We start from the raw sequence: 15,597 nt of genomic DNA on the forward strand, positions 1-15,597 counted from the left end.
CCATGGTCAATTGCAAATATGTTTTTATGAGCTTCAACTTTGAAAAGCTCCGTTCACTGCTCGCCACTGATACAGGCCTGGCTAACAGGATCATAGTGCGGGGGGGTCAGAGTGGATAACAAATTAAATAGGAGTCAGCAGTGTCACACTGTTTCAAAAAAAGCAAACATCATTCTGGGATGTATTAGCAGGAGTGTTGGAAGCAAGACACGAGAAGTCATTCTTCCTCTCTACTCCACGCTGATAAGGTCTCAACTGGAGTATTGTGTCCAGTTTTGGGTTCCACATTTCAGGAAAGATGTGGAGAAATTGGAGAAAATCCAGAGAAAAGCAACAAAAATGATTAAAGGTCTAGAAAACATGGCCTATGAGGGAAGATTGAAAAAATTGGGTTTGTTTAGTATGGAGAAGAGAAGACTGCGAGGGGACATGATTGTTGTTACAAGGAGGAGGGAGATAAATTGTAGTTCTTAACTTCTGAGGATAGGACAAGAAGCAATGGGCTTAAATTGCAGCAAGGGCGGTTTAAGTTGGACATTAGGAAAAACTTCATGTGATCATGTTGGTACCTGGAGATGAGAGCCACAAGCTTGAACTCTTTGATCATGTGATTTTTGAATGTTTGAAGTTGGCAGTCCTGGGTTTGCACCAGTTCAGCGCTAATCTCCATAGCTATGTCCACCGCTAAACTGCAGTGTAGACAAAGTCTTAGCATGGCAATGAGTAAAACTTATCAGATACCTTCAGATTATGGGAACTGTGGCCCAGCTTTTCTCTCAGTGATTGTGACATTTTCTTTAATCATGCTTCTCCTTTTTTAAAAAGAAGCAAACACCAATCACCAGAGAATGTAGGTTGAGCAACTTCTTTCTGTGGTCAAACAAGCAGACTTTTCAAAGGGAAGTGGGGTGGGGCAGCTGATAGATCTAGAAATTTGGCACCATAGAACTGGTCAGTGAGTCTTGGGGTTTCATTTTCAACTCTCACAAAAGGAAGAGGGTCCCTGCGATCTCCTGGAGAACCCAGATCTACCAGAGGAGAGATTCACCCACCCAGGGAACCAGGACCATGAGGATTTTCTCTGCTTTGCTCTGGATTCTTTTCCCAGGTGAGAGTGACATGGTCTTTTTGTGGCTCACTAGAAATACAATGCAAGTATTGGGTTTGCCCAGGGTTTGCCAGCTTCACCAACAGAGCTTGAAAGTCTCAGCTATGCTCTTGCTGTGGTTCTAACTCACCCAGGAGATGGAACTTACAAAGTGGGCAGGACAAAGACAAAACAAGGAAAAATTCAGCTGAAAAGGAGAATTTTTCAGAATGTTCTCAGCACGGCTGGTCAAGGAACTGACAAGAATACTTTTTAAATTGGGGGGAAATGCATTTTTTAAATGACTAAACTAAAAACTGCTGATGAAATTTTGCACAAAAACATCATCTCTGGTCTCAGACAAAGCCAGGATAATTTTGGCTGAAGAGGAGAATTATTCAGAACATTATCAGCAGAGACAATTAAATAATGGAAAACCTTATTCACTAATAACTACTTGATGAAAAGATAGCCAGAATTTGTAACAAATATTACTCAAAATGAACTGTTTGACCAGCTCTGGTGATGAGCATGTGAAAATAGGATGGGATAAGGTAAACCCTTCTGAAACCCTGATAGCAGGGACACTATGAAGTATTTGATGTAATTAGTTTTCTAGGCTGTGTTTTGTCTACCTAGTTGCTAATATGGCCCTTATCGTCAAAATATCTTTCAAGCGACTTTCAAAGGCTGCTTTTTTAAAATAAATAAATAATAACTGTAACAAAACTGAACCAAACAATACCAATGTAGGGCCTAATCTTAGAAACACTTCCACATGCTTAATTTTAAGAACATGATTAATCCCACTTATTTACTCTAAGCATGAGTGCCAATGGGTGTTCTGCTCTACTTAAAATGAAGCACTTAAAATGAAGCACATGGGTAAATATTTGCAGGATAGAGGGGTGGCACTTTTCTCACCCCTTGTCTAGATTAGCATTTATAGATATTATGTTAGATCAAGCTAGCTAGCTCTATTTAACTAATACCTTCCAAACTGTATTTTAGAAAGGGCTAAACTAGTCAGGTTTCTATTGCTGGGATATCCCAGCATGGTGCACATTGAAGCATCACAGTGGAGCAGAAAGGGGGTGGGGAGAACCCCCCAAATATGAACCTGAAATGGAAAACCAAAAAAAAAATGTAGTTGAAAATGAAAAAAGAAAGTTTCATTTTGAAAAGTCAGTTTAAAACTGAACTCGTCATTTAAATGTTCCATATTCCCCACGCAGAAAATCTAAATATTGTTTCGAAACAATTTTTCCTGCAGCAAATGTTTCTACTGGCAAATATATTAGTTGAAAATACAATTGACACCTACATTCACTCTAAGCCTCTGTGCGCTGCCAGAGTGGTGCAAAGGGACCTGCCGCCTGCGTGTAAATAAGAATCAAGTCTAATTTTGAGCCCCTTTTATAGTTAATTAATCTGCTGAGAGCAGCCCAGCCCACTCTCTGCCCCTGCCCCCCCCCCCCTCCCCATTCACCTGCTCCCACCAAGCCCCAGGGGACACGGGCAATTGCTCTTGATCCCTTTGCACAGTTTTAAAAAAAGTCAGGTTTTGGGACAGGGGAACCTGGAAGCTGCAGGCTCTGGCCCCCCTGTCCAGCCCCCAAAATGCTGAAGCATCGCCCACAATTCTCCCAACCCCCAGGCACGTGGGGGCAGGTCACAGCTGGTGGCGGACGGAAGGGCGCCCCGGGTCTCACTGTCTCTGTCCCTCGCAGGCTGCTGGGCGGTGACGGGCCCCGGGGCAGTGCGCGGCCCCGCGGGCGGGTCGGTGGCGGTGCGGTGCCGGTACCGGGCGGGCTATGAGGATTATCTGAAGTTCTGGTGCCGGGCAGGAGGTTGGTTCTGTTCCGACGGTCACATTGTTGAGACTGACGGGTCGGAGGCGGAGGTGACGCGGGGCAGAGTCTCCATCCGAGACAATCGCACCCAGCGCGCGTTCACCGTGACCGTGGGGAACCTGACACCGGCAGACGCCGGCATGTACCAGTGCGGGGTAGAGAGAACTGGGCCTGATCTCAGGGCCGCTGTGGAACTCACCGTCTCCCCAGGTAAATCCCAGCGCTGCCCCCTGGCAATGTCGGGGCTGCCGGGCTCGGGGCAGGGCCGGGGGGCGCTGGGCGGGGGAAGGGGGCGGGTGTCTAGACTGGCAGATCTGCTGTAACCTGGGCGGGGCCAAACGCCACAGCCCGCTCTGCGCAGGGCCTGGCCCAGGGCTGCGAGGGGCCGGAGGGCGGGGGCTGCCCCGGACCAGCCATCGAGCCCCTCTGCGGCTCCCCGCAGCGCCCTTTGCCCAGCGCGCCCGGCCCCTGCCCAGCCCTGCAGCACTAATCACCCCGGTACCAGGCCAGGCTCCACGCTCCCCAGTGGCTGCCAGGCCCTCTCACTGGACACTCACAGTTATTGCCTTTGCTGGCTCCAAAGAGACAGAACACGCGCCAGCCTGTTAGTTTAGCTGAGGACTTCACCTCTCAGTTTAATACACTGCCCTGAGCTGGTTTTGTAATAAAACCAGAGTAGCTTTGTTAACAAAGAGCAGATATGCAGGCGATATAAGGAAGAACTGAAGACACAACTCACACAAAACAAAAACAGCTTTCTAGTGACTGAAACTTAATTCAGCAAGTTGCAATCTTGGTCTAAGCAGGTTTCTCACCTATAGTCGGTTCCCAGAGACATCAGCCCCCTTGGCTGAAGGATCCACCTTTGTCCCATTACCAGAGCTCTGGCCTCTTGTGTCCCATGAGTGATGGATGCCAAAATCTGCTTCTATTTCCCAAAGTCTATAGTCTCTGTTTCAAGTGGTAGGAAGGCATCCTGGGGGTGCAGGCTCCTTCTACACTCATGATTGTTAAGCTGTCTCCACCCTCTGCCCCCGCAGCCCCTCATTAAGCTTGATGGTGCATTGTTTACCTTATATGTAGATGTACTTTCCATTGTCCTCTGCGGTATCACCTAGCTTAGTTCAGATTGGAGACACAAATGACATTCCTTTGTCTGGGACAGGCTGGGTTTATGCACGGCTTGCAAACCACCTTTGAAGAACATATTTTCCAGCACACGTCTATAGTTCTTTATACACTGCCCATACCTCCAGCACGCAATAATATCAACGAGCAGCTTGTTACCAGTTCGCATAGGATACCATATATGACACCGTTCAGAGATAGATTCTGACAACAGTGTGTTGTGCCTGACATGAATTATGGCCTGGGGTGCCCTGTGCCAGATGGCATTGAGGGGCTCCCTGGGTCACAAGTGGCTCTTGTCTTGTCTTGACCAAGGGCACGTATTTGATGAATAGAGGGGGTCTTATCCAGACATGAACTATCCAACTCTGCTAATCTTCTGTCACCCCCTTCACAACCTTGAGAAACTCCCCCTTGTTTCCTAGATTTTCCCACACAATTGTCTGATTTCCCCCTACCCCGTCCCCCATGCAGGAGAAGGAATTAATGCTGGAGGATGCAGCCTCACATTACATCTGCCAGTTCTTACTCGGGCAAAACTCCCATTAATATTCATGCAGAGTCTGCGTGAGTGAGGACTGTGGAATCAGATGAACAGTTAGACCCAGGATCAAGACAGGCCCAGAGAGGTGGGACGGAGGTGAGATAAGCGAGTAGTTTTAAATGCCACTGAATTGCAAAGATTTGTGCAAAGTAAGGGGGGTAAAAAGAGACTTTGCTATGAATGACACGAATATTTGGCCGCCTCCTGGATACTTATGAGAAAAGTCGTCAGTCCTAAAAAGTGTCATGACTTTTAGCAGAGATGCTTGTTAGTCCCAAAAGACACATTTTACAGAAATTCTTCACTATTTATTATTAGCTAGTCTCAGACTGAAAATTGTTAAAGTCATCCACTGGGAAGGTAGGAATTTCTTTTCACCATAGTATCTTTTCCCTCAGTGAAAGCTTCTCTGGTTTTCCATTGCTAACCCTATTCCATGAGCAGTGGCTGAGAAATGGACCATAATAAAATACTCCAGAACTCCAAGATACAGCAAAGAGGAGACAAGAGACAGCAACATCATCAGGAGAACAAGGAGATAGCCAAAGCATTTTAAAGGCAACAAATCTATGTCTGATAAGAGGGGAATGTAGTCTCCAGAATACATAATTAACCCGTGGAACTCACTGCCACAAGATATTGAGGTCGAGAGTCTATCAGGCTTTAACCTTCTTATGGATAATTATGCCATCCAGTCACCCTGGCTAAGGACAGAATTATGTCCCGGGGCGTCAAAGCTTAGAATCAGCCATGAAGTGATGGGAGTTAGGAGGAAGCTGCCCGTGTGGTTATGTTATTTCAAAATGGTCCATAATGGGGTTTCTTGCACCTTTTTCTGAAGCACCTGGTATTGGCCACTGTCACATAGGCTCCCTGGCTAGATGGACAGTTTATTTGACTCAGTGTGATGATTCCCATGTTCCTATCTAGATGGATGTGTCAATGGAGTGAGGAAGAATATGGCCGGAGATGGAGGTACAGAGGGAAGGGGAGGAGAAGCCAGGGCCTATCTGCTCACTTGTTGGCCAATAATGCAGGATGAGGCGTTTAAACACCATGTGCTCATGTCAGAATAGTTCTGTCTCATTTCCTACCTCTGCTGCCACCAGTGATCCTTGCAGAAGAAGCCAAGTCTTGTTCACTGTTCCTAGTCCCTCATATTGTTGAGGTTCCCCCCAAACCTCTTCCACTTCGCTCCCCAAGAGCTCAGTCAGACTCCTGTCACGTCCCTCAGGTTCCTTTATTTGATATATAGCACAGCTACGTTATCTCTCTGAGGGCCATCAGCAGTTGAAGTAGGATTCAGAATTACAGCTTCTGTGTTAAAACACCACCATACCACCTTTCTCCCCTGCAATGGCCTAGCTAGTACACACGTCAAGGAGCTTTAATAGCCCAGCCACCATGAAGGCAGTTGCTGGCTCAAACAGGAAATCAATGAACAAGGGCTTGGTAATACAGCTCTGTCTGCTTTTATTTGCAGCTGTGCCTACCTCACCACCGACAACACCAGAAAAGGACCTGACCGTTGCCACCTCACCATGGACTGTTCCTGAATTAGAAAAATCCACCTCCTCCTTTAACAGTAGTCATGTTGCTGCCGGGTGAGTGCCCAAACTCATGCTAGAGGCACTGTGAGGTCTCCTTTCTGCAACTCTAGGGCAGGTTTGGGGTTTCTACACTGTGCTCGAAGTCCAGGTTACATTCCCTACAGAGACCAAGGCTTTAGGTCAAACTCATGCAGCATGGAAGATTCTAGAACTCACAGGTCTCTGCACACCAGAGGCATTGAAGAAAAGGATTTTTAGCTGGGTTCACAAGTTAAGAAAGGGGCATTTATCATCTAAGTCAGAGCCAGATAGTCCTGCTGTTCTACAGGCCTTCCTGTCCTGCAAACTTTTTTCTGCCCTGGAAGGTGAATTCCATTGCATTATACTGTATTAAACCCGCACTTGCAAACAAAAAGAAAGCAAAAAACACCCCTACACTTCTTACGCACTCCTTCCAACAACTTGAGAGGGGAGCAAGATCTACATCTAATCTTTATATAACAAAGTCTGACCGTTAAGAGTAGAAACAAACAAACATTCTCTTCTCCTTCGCCTAGTACACCAAACCTCGTCCTCTACACCCTGATCCCATCCGTCCTGCTGGTTCTGCTTTTCATTTTGTTCATTGCTGTAAAGTTTAGAAGAGCATCGCAGAGGAGGAGAAAAGGTAAAAATTCTCTGATCAATTTTGCTAGTAAGTGTCACTTCATTCTCCAGATGGGCAGCCCGATTATTTTGCTTCCTTCCTAAGGACCATACTGTCCCTGTCACCAAAATAACAGCACAAGACAGACACGCTCTAAATTCACCCCATGTACTTAGTCAGTTACTTCATGCAGCAGGTCACGTGGCCGTTCAAACTGGGAGATCCCCACAGCACGCCCAGCCCCAGCCACAGTGATGGAGCAGGTACCTAGCTCAGGCTCGATACAGCAGCTGGCTAGTTCAAAAGCAAACAAGCCAGTTGTTTTTGACCAAGCAGAAATCAGTTAAATAAGATTCATTAACACTCAGCAAAAGAAACAGAGAAATAAATTCCCCTTGATTACCTGATTTCATCAGCTGCTCCTAAGAACTGCTCCTGTGGCCTGTAGTGATTCCCAGCTTTTCCTGCTGCCTCAGGTTCTGGTAATCCTGTGACTTTCAATCCACTGCAGCTGGGTTTGCCAGGTTCTGATGGGTACTAATAACTGGGAAACAGCTGACACAGTCTTTTCCTCCGTCCCCTCAGCCAGAGGGGGTGCAATCGCTGCCTCACTAAAAGAACCGAACCAAAGCTGCACCAGTTTAACTTAAAATTGGGTCAAGAAATGATTTAGCCAAACTGGAGCAAAGTCTCTGTAGACATTTATTTTCTTATTGATTTATAAGGCTGCTGGCATGTGGAGACGGTGACCTATCATGCTGGCAACTATTGTCACAGAGTTTCCTGGTCCTCCCCTGTCTGTCAGAAACCATCTGCTGTCCCTCGTCTTCTACTTAGATTGTACTTTGGGTCTCCTTGTTCTGTGTTTGTAGAGCACCTAGCACAGCAGGGGTCCTCAGCCAAGACTGGCGCTTCTAGACCCTACGATAATACAAATAACACAATCATAGAACCATAGAACTGGAAGGGACCTCGACAGGTCATCTAGTCCAGTCCCCTGCACTCGTGGCAAGAGTAAGGATTATCTAGACCATCCCTGACAGATGTTTGTCTAATCTGCTCTTAAAAACCTCCAATGATGGAGACTCCACAACCTCCCTAGGCAATTTATACCAGTGCTTAACCACCCTGACAGTTAGGAAGTTTTTCCTAATGCCCAACCTAAACCTCCCTTTCTGCAATTTAAGCCCATTGCTTCTTGCCCCATCCTAAGAGGTTAAGAAGAACAATTTACCTCCCTACTCCTTTTAACAACCTTTTACATACTTGAAAACTGTTATCATGTCCCCTCACAGTCTTCTGTTTTCCAGAAGAAACAAACCCAATTTTTTCAATCTTCCCTCATAGGCCATGTTTTCTAGACCTTTAGTTATTTCTGTTGCTCTTCTCTGGACCCTCTCCAATTTGTCCACATGATCATCCTTCCTCAAATGTGGCGTCAAGAACTGGACACAATATTCCAGTCAAGGCCTAATCAGCACAGCGTAGAGCAAAAGAATTACTTCTCGTGTCTTGTTTACAACACTCCTGCTAATACATCCCAGAATGATGTTTGCTTTTTTTGCAACAGCACTATGCTGTTGACTCATATTTAGGATGTGGTCCTCTATCACCCTCAGATCCCTTTCCGCAGTATGCCTTCCTAGACAGTCAGTTCTCATTTTCTATGTGTGCAACTGATTCTTCCTTCCTATGTGGAGTACTTTGCATTTGTCCTTATTGAATTTCATCCTATTTACTTCAGACCATTTCTCCAGTTTGTCCAGATCATTTTGAATTTTAATCCTATCCTCCAAAGCACTTGAAGCCCCTCCCAGCTTGGTATCATCCTCAAACTTTATGTGTACTCTCTATGCCATTATCTAAATCATTGATGAAGATATTGAACAGAACCAAATCCAGAACTGATGCCTCTGGGACCCCGCTCATTATGACCTTCCAGCATGACTGTGAACCACTGATAACTACTCTCTGGGAACAGTTTTCCAACCAGTTTTACACCCACCTTATAGTAGCTCCATCTAGGTTGTATTTCCCTAGTTTGTTTATGAGAAGACCATGTGAGATAGTATCAAAACCTTTACTAACGTCAAGATAGACCACATCTACCGCTTTCCCCCATACACAAAGCTTGTTTCCCTGTCAAAGAAAGCTATCAGGTTGGTTTGACACAATTTGTTAGACTGTTACTTGTCACCTTATCTTCTAGATGTTTGCAAATTGATTGCTTAATTATTTGCTCCATTATCTTTCCGGGTTCAGAAGTTAAGATGACTGTCTGTAATTCCCTGGATTGTCCTAATTTCCCTTTTTATAGATGGGCACGATACTTGCCCTTTTCCGGTCTTCTGGAATCTCTTCCGTCTTCCATGACTTTCAAAGATAATTGCTAATGACTCAGATATCTCCTCAGTCAGCTCCTTGAGTATTCTCTGAGGCCTTGGTGACTTGAAGTCATCTAATTTGTCTAGTAATTTTTAACTTGTTCTTTCCCCATTTTAGTCTCTTATGATCATACCTCATTTTCACTGGCATTCACTGGTAGATGTCCAATCAGCACTAACCTTCTTGGTGAAAACCGAAACAAAGAAGTCATTAAGCACCTCTGTCATTTCCACAATGATTTATTCATTTCAATTTAAGAGTGGCTTGTATGGATTTGGTTTAAGCCAGTTTCGTACTCACTTAAGCTAAACTGAAGCAAGTCGTTCTCATACTGAAATACGAGTCTACCCAGAGTTCTGCCCTGGTTTATCTAAATCAGGTTGTGAACTGAATTAATTTAAACTGGAGCAATTTTTGCATGTAAATGAAGCCTAGAAGACCACATTTTATTGGACAATGCTAATCGTCCCTCTCAGCTTCAGCTGAGCTGCAGCCACACTGCACTGTTAGCCCCCTATGTGGGGGTACAGCACAGGGTTCTCTTATTTTCTAATTCTGGGACAAGATCAGCAGCAAAGCTGCAGCAGCCAGTTAGAGACAGAGAAATGTTATTGACCTTTCATCCCCGACCCCATCTGTAGCTTTCTGTCTCTCTCTCATTTGCATGCTGCATGAAAGAGGAATTCTCAAAGCAGAAAGGTCCAGATCCTCAAAGGGATTTAGCTTTCTAACAAATTAGGAGCCTAAATAACTTCAAGACTCTGGGCCACACTGCTAATCCTGAAAGGGAAACAGTCCCCAGAGAGTTGGAGAGCTCTAAAAAGACACTGGGGATGTCTCTCCTTGCCAGACACATCCACAGAGCCCTAACCTCATGGTGTTGGTGATGAGAGGCTTCCTGAGCCATGGGAGCAGGAGTGTATCCCACCAAGGAGCTGACGCTACCACCTTCCCTGGGTGCTGCAAAGCACTATGGATCTGTGCACCACTTGCAGAGCTGATCCAGAGGGCTGGGTCTGTGTTTGTCCTCAAAAGCTGACCTGGTTCATTTAGATCTACAAAGCTGAGTCCACGTGACACAGGACGGTCCCCCAGTGAGTTACATATACACACAGTCCAATGATTGACAAATTCCTTTTCAAAAGCTCCCAGATAGAAACTGTAGTAACACTCGGTCCTAGGAAGGCTTTGCTTCCCTGACATTGCATCTAGGGTGCAGGATACTACCGCGACAAGTGCCTTAGAAAGGCCTAGCCATTAATAAAAATAGCTTTACAGCAGCTTGATACATTTCCTGTTTCTGATTCTTTCAGCCCTTGAGGACACACCAGGACAAAAGGATAAGAATGCCTATCTCTGTAACACGGTAAGATAGGCTCTCGGGTAGCTGGTGATGAGCACAGTACAATAACTTATACGGGATAGACTAGTGGATTGTCAGTGGCTCTCTGAGTTTAGAGTATTTCACACATTACTGAGCACCTGAAAAGGTGACACACCATCACCATTCACTTAGTGCTACTAGAATCCGTCCTAGGAAAGGTACAATGTTATAGGCTAGAGTCAATCTACACTAGCAGAGAAGGTGTCTCCCTCCCTCTAGCAGCTGGTTCACATAAGAAGTTAAGCACGTGATACCACTACCAGCCACGGGAGTTACTATTGTAGCCCGGCGTGACACTTCCCGGCGGTACCCAAGACTGTGGGGGCACCTCGCTACCCCCTGCCCTTAGCATGAGGAAGCCCTGTCTGTGCCTGTCGTGGGTCATATCCGCAATCCACCAGACAGAGGCAACATAATCCCTTCCCTCTAGTCCTCACAGGCTTTGCTATGTTGCTACAGGTTAGCGGTAGGTACACCCCAAACCTTGAACCCTCCAAGCATCTCCCTGGAGTGTCCAGCCCCTGATTCGCTGGAGATGTGCTCTCAGATTCGCCACTTCCAAAGAACATCGCACCCCAGCTGGCCAGTTCCACCTCAGGTCACCGCTCCACTGAACAAACAACACTTAGAGACGTTTAGTTAACAAAACAGAGAAATTCAAGGAACAGCAAACAGAGGTATTGAAACAAATGGTTACATATAAAACAAAATCCTAACACATTCTGGAGCCTAGACTTTACGAGACATGAGAGTAGCTTGTTCATTGAGTGTTGCTCACCCTAAATCTGTCCAGCACCTTACACCCAGGTTGGCTGTGTTCCCCTTTCATGAGACAAGTGCGCTGTCAGTTTGCCTCCCAGGTGAAGGATCCAGTGTGTCACTTTGTACTCCAAGGGACAATCTTTTGTCTTCATTCATAAACAGGACGCTCCTCTCCCCTGTTTGTTTGTTTATTCCTTGCTTGTAGACTTCACAGTCTCTCAGTCCGCCCCAGCTCTGGGTGTAAATAGGTACACAGTGTGTGGCATACGATACACAATATCCAAATGGACAGAGAAGGAGATAGGTGTCTATTACCTCCTGCCTGAAAGAAGCATCTCTGAGGTGTGTCACCTGCTGGTGACCTGCCTTAATTCCAAGACCTTAAGAACATAATTTCTGTATAAATTATGGAGATATACCAATCTCATAGAGCAGGAAGGGACCGTGAAGGGTCATTGAGTCGAGTCCAGCCCCCTGCCTTCACTAGCAGGACCAAATACTGATTTTTGCTCCAGATCTCTATGTGGCCCCCTCAAGGATGGAACTTACAGCCCTAGGTTTAGCAGGCCAATGCTCAACCCACTGAGCTATCCCTCTCCCCTAAAGATACATAACTCCTTAAATATTATCCACACGCACATTTTGCAATGATTGAGGACCAATGGACAACAGGTGCCCAGCAGAGATGGCACATGCCATCCATCAGTGAACTATCTTGCATATATCTGACCCAGGGGATCCTTCTAAACCCTCTGCACCCCCGGTGCCCTCTGGAAGTTGGCACCAGAGTTCCTTGGGTCCCACTCACATCACAGAGACTTGTGCTTTTAGCAGGAGATTCCCAGCCCTGCTGATTAACCGGTGGGAAGCGGGAGGGGTCATTATTTAGACTCAGACAGAAAGGGCGCCATTTTTAACATGGCTGCAGTACATGGGAAGGAATCACTTCCTGCCAACCCCACCCCTCTAGCTCCTTAGTGTGGCATTTTGGTAAGAGGGTCCCTTGGAGTTTTCTGTTTGCTCTAAGCACCTCCCATGTCTGTTCCAGAATCCTGGGCACAAGCCTCCCTTCAGTGCATCAGATCCTGCTGCCACTGGCCAGATGGCAATCTATATGAACGAGCAGCACCTGCCCAGCTCCGCTGATCCGGCGTCCGTCTATGAAAGCATGATCCCGCAGAAGAGTCAGGTAGGAAGGAAACCCAGTGACAGCACAATGCTGCTGGAGGGTCTACTCCCCCGTTCTGAGACTCCCTCACTGCCAGGCCTGGGGGACACTCTTCCAAAAGGGAATCTGCTCCAGTCCAAGAGCAAAACCTTCACTCTTCCTCACCAATAGCCAGCCCTGTTCAGTAGCAGCAACTCGTGAACCCTTCAGCCAGGCACAACCTAATTAAAGCCAGGGGTCACTTGGAGGAATCAGCTGTGGTTTGCAAGGTTCTGGTCTTCTGCCTGGTCCTGCTCCAAGTTACTCCATCGCCTCTTCTTGTCGTTTCTTCTCTCTGATTCATGGTGTCCTTATTTCAGGTTTCAGGACAGAGAAAAGCAGTTTTTTCTGGCCCACAGGACTGCTCAGCCACAGATCAGCAGGACATCTACGTCAATATGTGCCCAATCACACCTCGTCCCCCCATGATGTATCATCAAGCAAAGTGTGGGAGAAAAGCTGCAGGTTGAAGCCCTTCCTACTCACGGGATATTTAACAGCTCTTCCTTGTTTTCCTACTATCCCATGAAAGCTTCCGGACTGGCATTCCCTCTGCCCTCCTTCTGCTGAGCAATCTGCCAGTGGCAAGATGTGGTGGGGAGGTCCCATTTTCAGCACGGTTGTCTTCAGAAATGTACTGGGGGCCAACAGCTACTACAAAGTACTTTTCCTTTCCTGGACATCAGCTTGAAACTGCACAAAGTCTTGGTGGCTCCGGTTCCTGAAGGGCCAAGGTTTTCCTCTGGCGCTCGTTGTGGCATCTCTCTGCTCCAGCACCACATAATTGCTCATAAAACTTGCTTGGTTCTGGGGTCAGAACCTCAGGATGATGAGACAACTCTTTGGCTGGAGGTGATATGGGGAACAGGGCCTCAGGGAGGGTGTGGAAATAACAATGGGAAGACGAGGCAGAAGGAAACAGCTTTGTCCTTCATTTCCCCAGCCAGCGTTGAGTTAATTGTGCTGGAATCTTTTTACTCCCAATCCCGTGTTAGCACAGTGGCTTAGAACAGGAAGGGCACATGGATGCCCCCATCTTATACAGGTTATAGTGAAAAGATTGAGAGCCAATTCCCAGACGTTATGTTTTGGACATCTTCGTCTTTGATCCTAAATACCCTGTGGGACACATCTAAAGAATTTGGACACCAGACCAATATCATTCTGGAGTGTAGGAACAGGAGTGTTGTATGAAAGACACGAGAGATAATGGTCCCACTCTACCTGGCACTAGTTAGCCCCGAGCTGGACATCGTGTCCAGTTCTGGGGGCCACACTTTAGGAAAGAGGTCGACAAGCTGGAGAGAGTCCAAAGAGCTACACAAATGATAAAAGGTTTAGAAAAATCTCACCTCTGAGGAAAGGTTAAAACCACTAGGTGTGGTTAGTCGCAAGAAAAAAAAGCAGATGGGGAATCAAACTTCAAATATATTAAGGGCTGTTATAAAAAGGACCGAAATCAATTGTTCTCAGTGTCCACTGAAGGCAGGACATGAAATAAATGGGCTTAATCTGGAGCAAGAGAGATTTAAGTTAGGCCTGTCTACACTGCGGTGGGGGTGGGGGAGAGGAATCAATCTAAGTTACGCAACTTCAGCTACATGAATAACGTAGCTGAAGTTGACCTACTTAGATGGACTTACCGTGCTGTCTTCACTGCGGTGAGTTGACTACTGCCGCTCCCCCATCGACCCTGCCTGTGCCTCTCGCCGAGCTGGAGTACAGGAGTCGATGGGAGAGTGCTCGGGGACTGATTTATCATGTTTAGATTAGACGCAATAAATTAATCCCCACTGGATTGATCGCTGCCCGCCAATCCGGCTGGTAGTGAAGACCTACCCTTAGATAGTAGGAAACTATACGGATAGTTAAGTAGTGGACTATATTACCAAGGGAGGTTGTGGAATCCCCAGCACTGGAAGTTTTTAAGAACAGGTTGGACAAAAACCTGTCAGGGATGGTCTAGGTTTACTTGGTCCTGTCTCAGGGCAGGGGGCTGGGCTTGATGACTTCTCAAGGTCTCTTCCAGCCCTACATTTCTATGACTCTGTGTTACAAGAACTATAATTTGATTTGCTGGGCATGCAGCAAAAGTCACCTGTTGGATAAGGTTTGTGGAGCGGATTGAGGGCATGTTTCCAGAACGATAAAGGGGTGGAAAGGAATGCTTGCAGTTGGCTAGCTGGACAGCCAGGTTGGGTTTGCTGAGCTGATATTTTTGTTCCTGTTTGAATGTTTGCTTTTAAATGCCGCTGGAGATGTTCTGTGGTAACATTTATTAAATGTCTAGAGCCTTTGCAGAGGTGTCTTTTTTTTTTATTAAACTCTAAATAAACAAGAATTGCACCGCCAGTTGTCAACACACTTCAGTAGCATGGCTAAGCATTTCTACGGGTACATGTCAATGGCCAGACTTTGGGAAAGGAGTTCAATGCCTGGAGAGGATTTCATCTTCAGCAAATTTGCAATCACTAGGCATCAGTGTCATCCTGATGTTGCACTGGTGATCTAGACATTGCTTCAGGCCATGGGAGTGCAGCAAAGGATGCTCATGGGGGTAAAGCCCAGCACTGGGAGTCAAGAGATCTGGGTGCTCTGCCCAAGGTGACCGAGACAGCCAAAAATGACCTTTCTGGGCTTCATTTCCCACCATGAAAAATAGAGAGAACACTTCCGTACCTCAGAGGGGTGGTGGTAGGCTAAATTCCATCAGGTTTGTGAAGAGCAGTGAGATCCTCAGAAGCTGCTTAGAGGAGAAGACAGCACAGCACTGCTCTTGCTAAGCTGCAAGGTGAAGGTTTTGAAAGATGAAATCGTGACAACTCCAAGCTCCCACACTTAGGAGCAGGTGGGAGCTCCTGCCCATTTGCTCAAAGGAATGAACCGTGCACTTCTTCTGGGTGGTTAGGGGTGGAGGTCCATAGCCTCCTCTCACCTTCAGGCTCCATTCAGTGAGAAGTCAGGCCCCCATCCTGCAGCCACTGCTGTCAAATGGCAGTCGATGCCTATGATGAGAGCAGGCTCCAGGCAGATGCAGAGCTTGCACTGCCA

General features: G+C 46.6%; 1 protein-coding gene and 1 long non-coding RNA gene across 2 annotated transcripts; one reads left to right on the plus strand and one right to left on the minus strand.

Moving 5' to 3' along the window:
- Nucleotides 1–797: 797 nt before the first annotated feature.
- Nucleotides 798–14,261, plus strand: LOC120383329 (CMRF35-like molecule 5). Its single transcript, XM_039501318.1, has 7 exons — nucleotides 798–1,108; nucleotides 2,818–3,150; nucleotides 6,096–6,216; nucleotides 6,720–6,829; nucleotides 10,507–10,559; nucleotides 12,388–12,528; nucleotides 12,867–14,261. Exons 1-7 carry the CDS (start codon nucleotides 1,069–1,071, stop codon nucleotides 13,014–13,016), a joined length of 948 nt encoding a protein of 315 aa, XP_039357252.1. The 5' UTR covers nucleotides 798–1,068; the 3' UTR covers nucleotides 13,017–14,261.
- Nucleotides 6,972–15,538, minus strand: LOC120383335. The gene is made up of 4 exons (XR_005588416.1): nucleotides 15,482–15,538; nucleotides 15,226–15,330; nucleotides 7,212–7,345; nucleotides 6,972–7,102 (listed from the first exon to the last, which is right to left on the minus strand). It is a non-coding gene; the product is annotated as an uncharacterized LOC120383335 (long non-coding RNA).
- Nucleotides 15,539–15,597: the final 59 nt, after the last annotated feature.

Source organism: Mauremys reevesii, linkage group 15 (genome assembly GCF_016161935.1).
Source record: "Mauremys reevesii isolate NIE-2019 linkage group 15, ASM1616193v1, whole genome shotgun sequence".
Taxonomy (NCBI): Eukaryota; Metazoa; Chordata; order Testudines; family Geoemydidae; genus Mauremys; species Mauremys reevesii.

What these genes read in the sequence shown, in the direction of transcription:
- LOC120383329 (XM_039501318.1), top strand. Translation starts at nt 1,069, where the DNA reads ATGAGGATTTTCTCTGCTTTGCTCTGGATTCTTTTCCCAG. An exon ending in GCTCTGGATTCTTTTCCCAG is followed by an intron (nt 1,109 to 2,817) that starts GTGAGAGTGACA and finishes TGTCCCTCGCAG; the next exon opens with GCTGCTGGGCGGTGACGGGC. An exon ending in AGTAGTCATGTTGCTGCCGG is followed by an intron (nt 6,217 to 6,719) that starts GTGAGTGCCCAA and finishes TCCTTCGCCTAG; the next exon opens with TACACCAAACCTCGTCCTCT.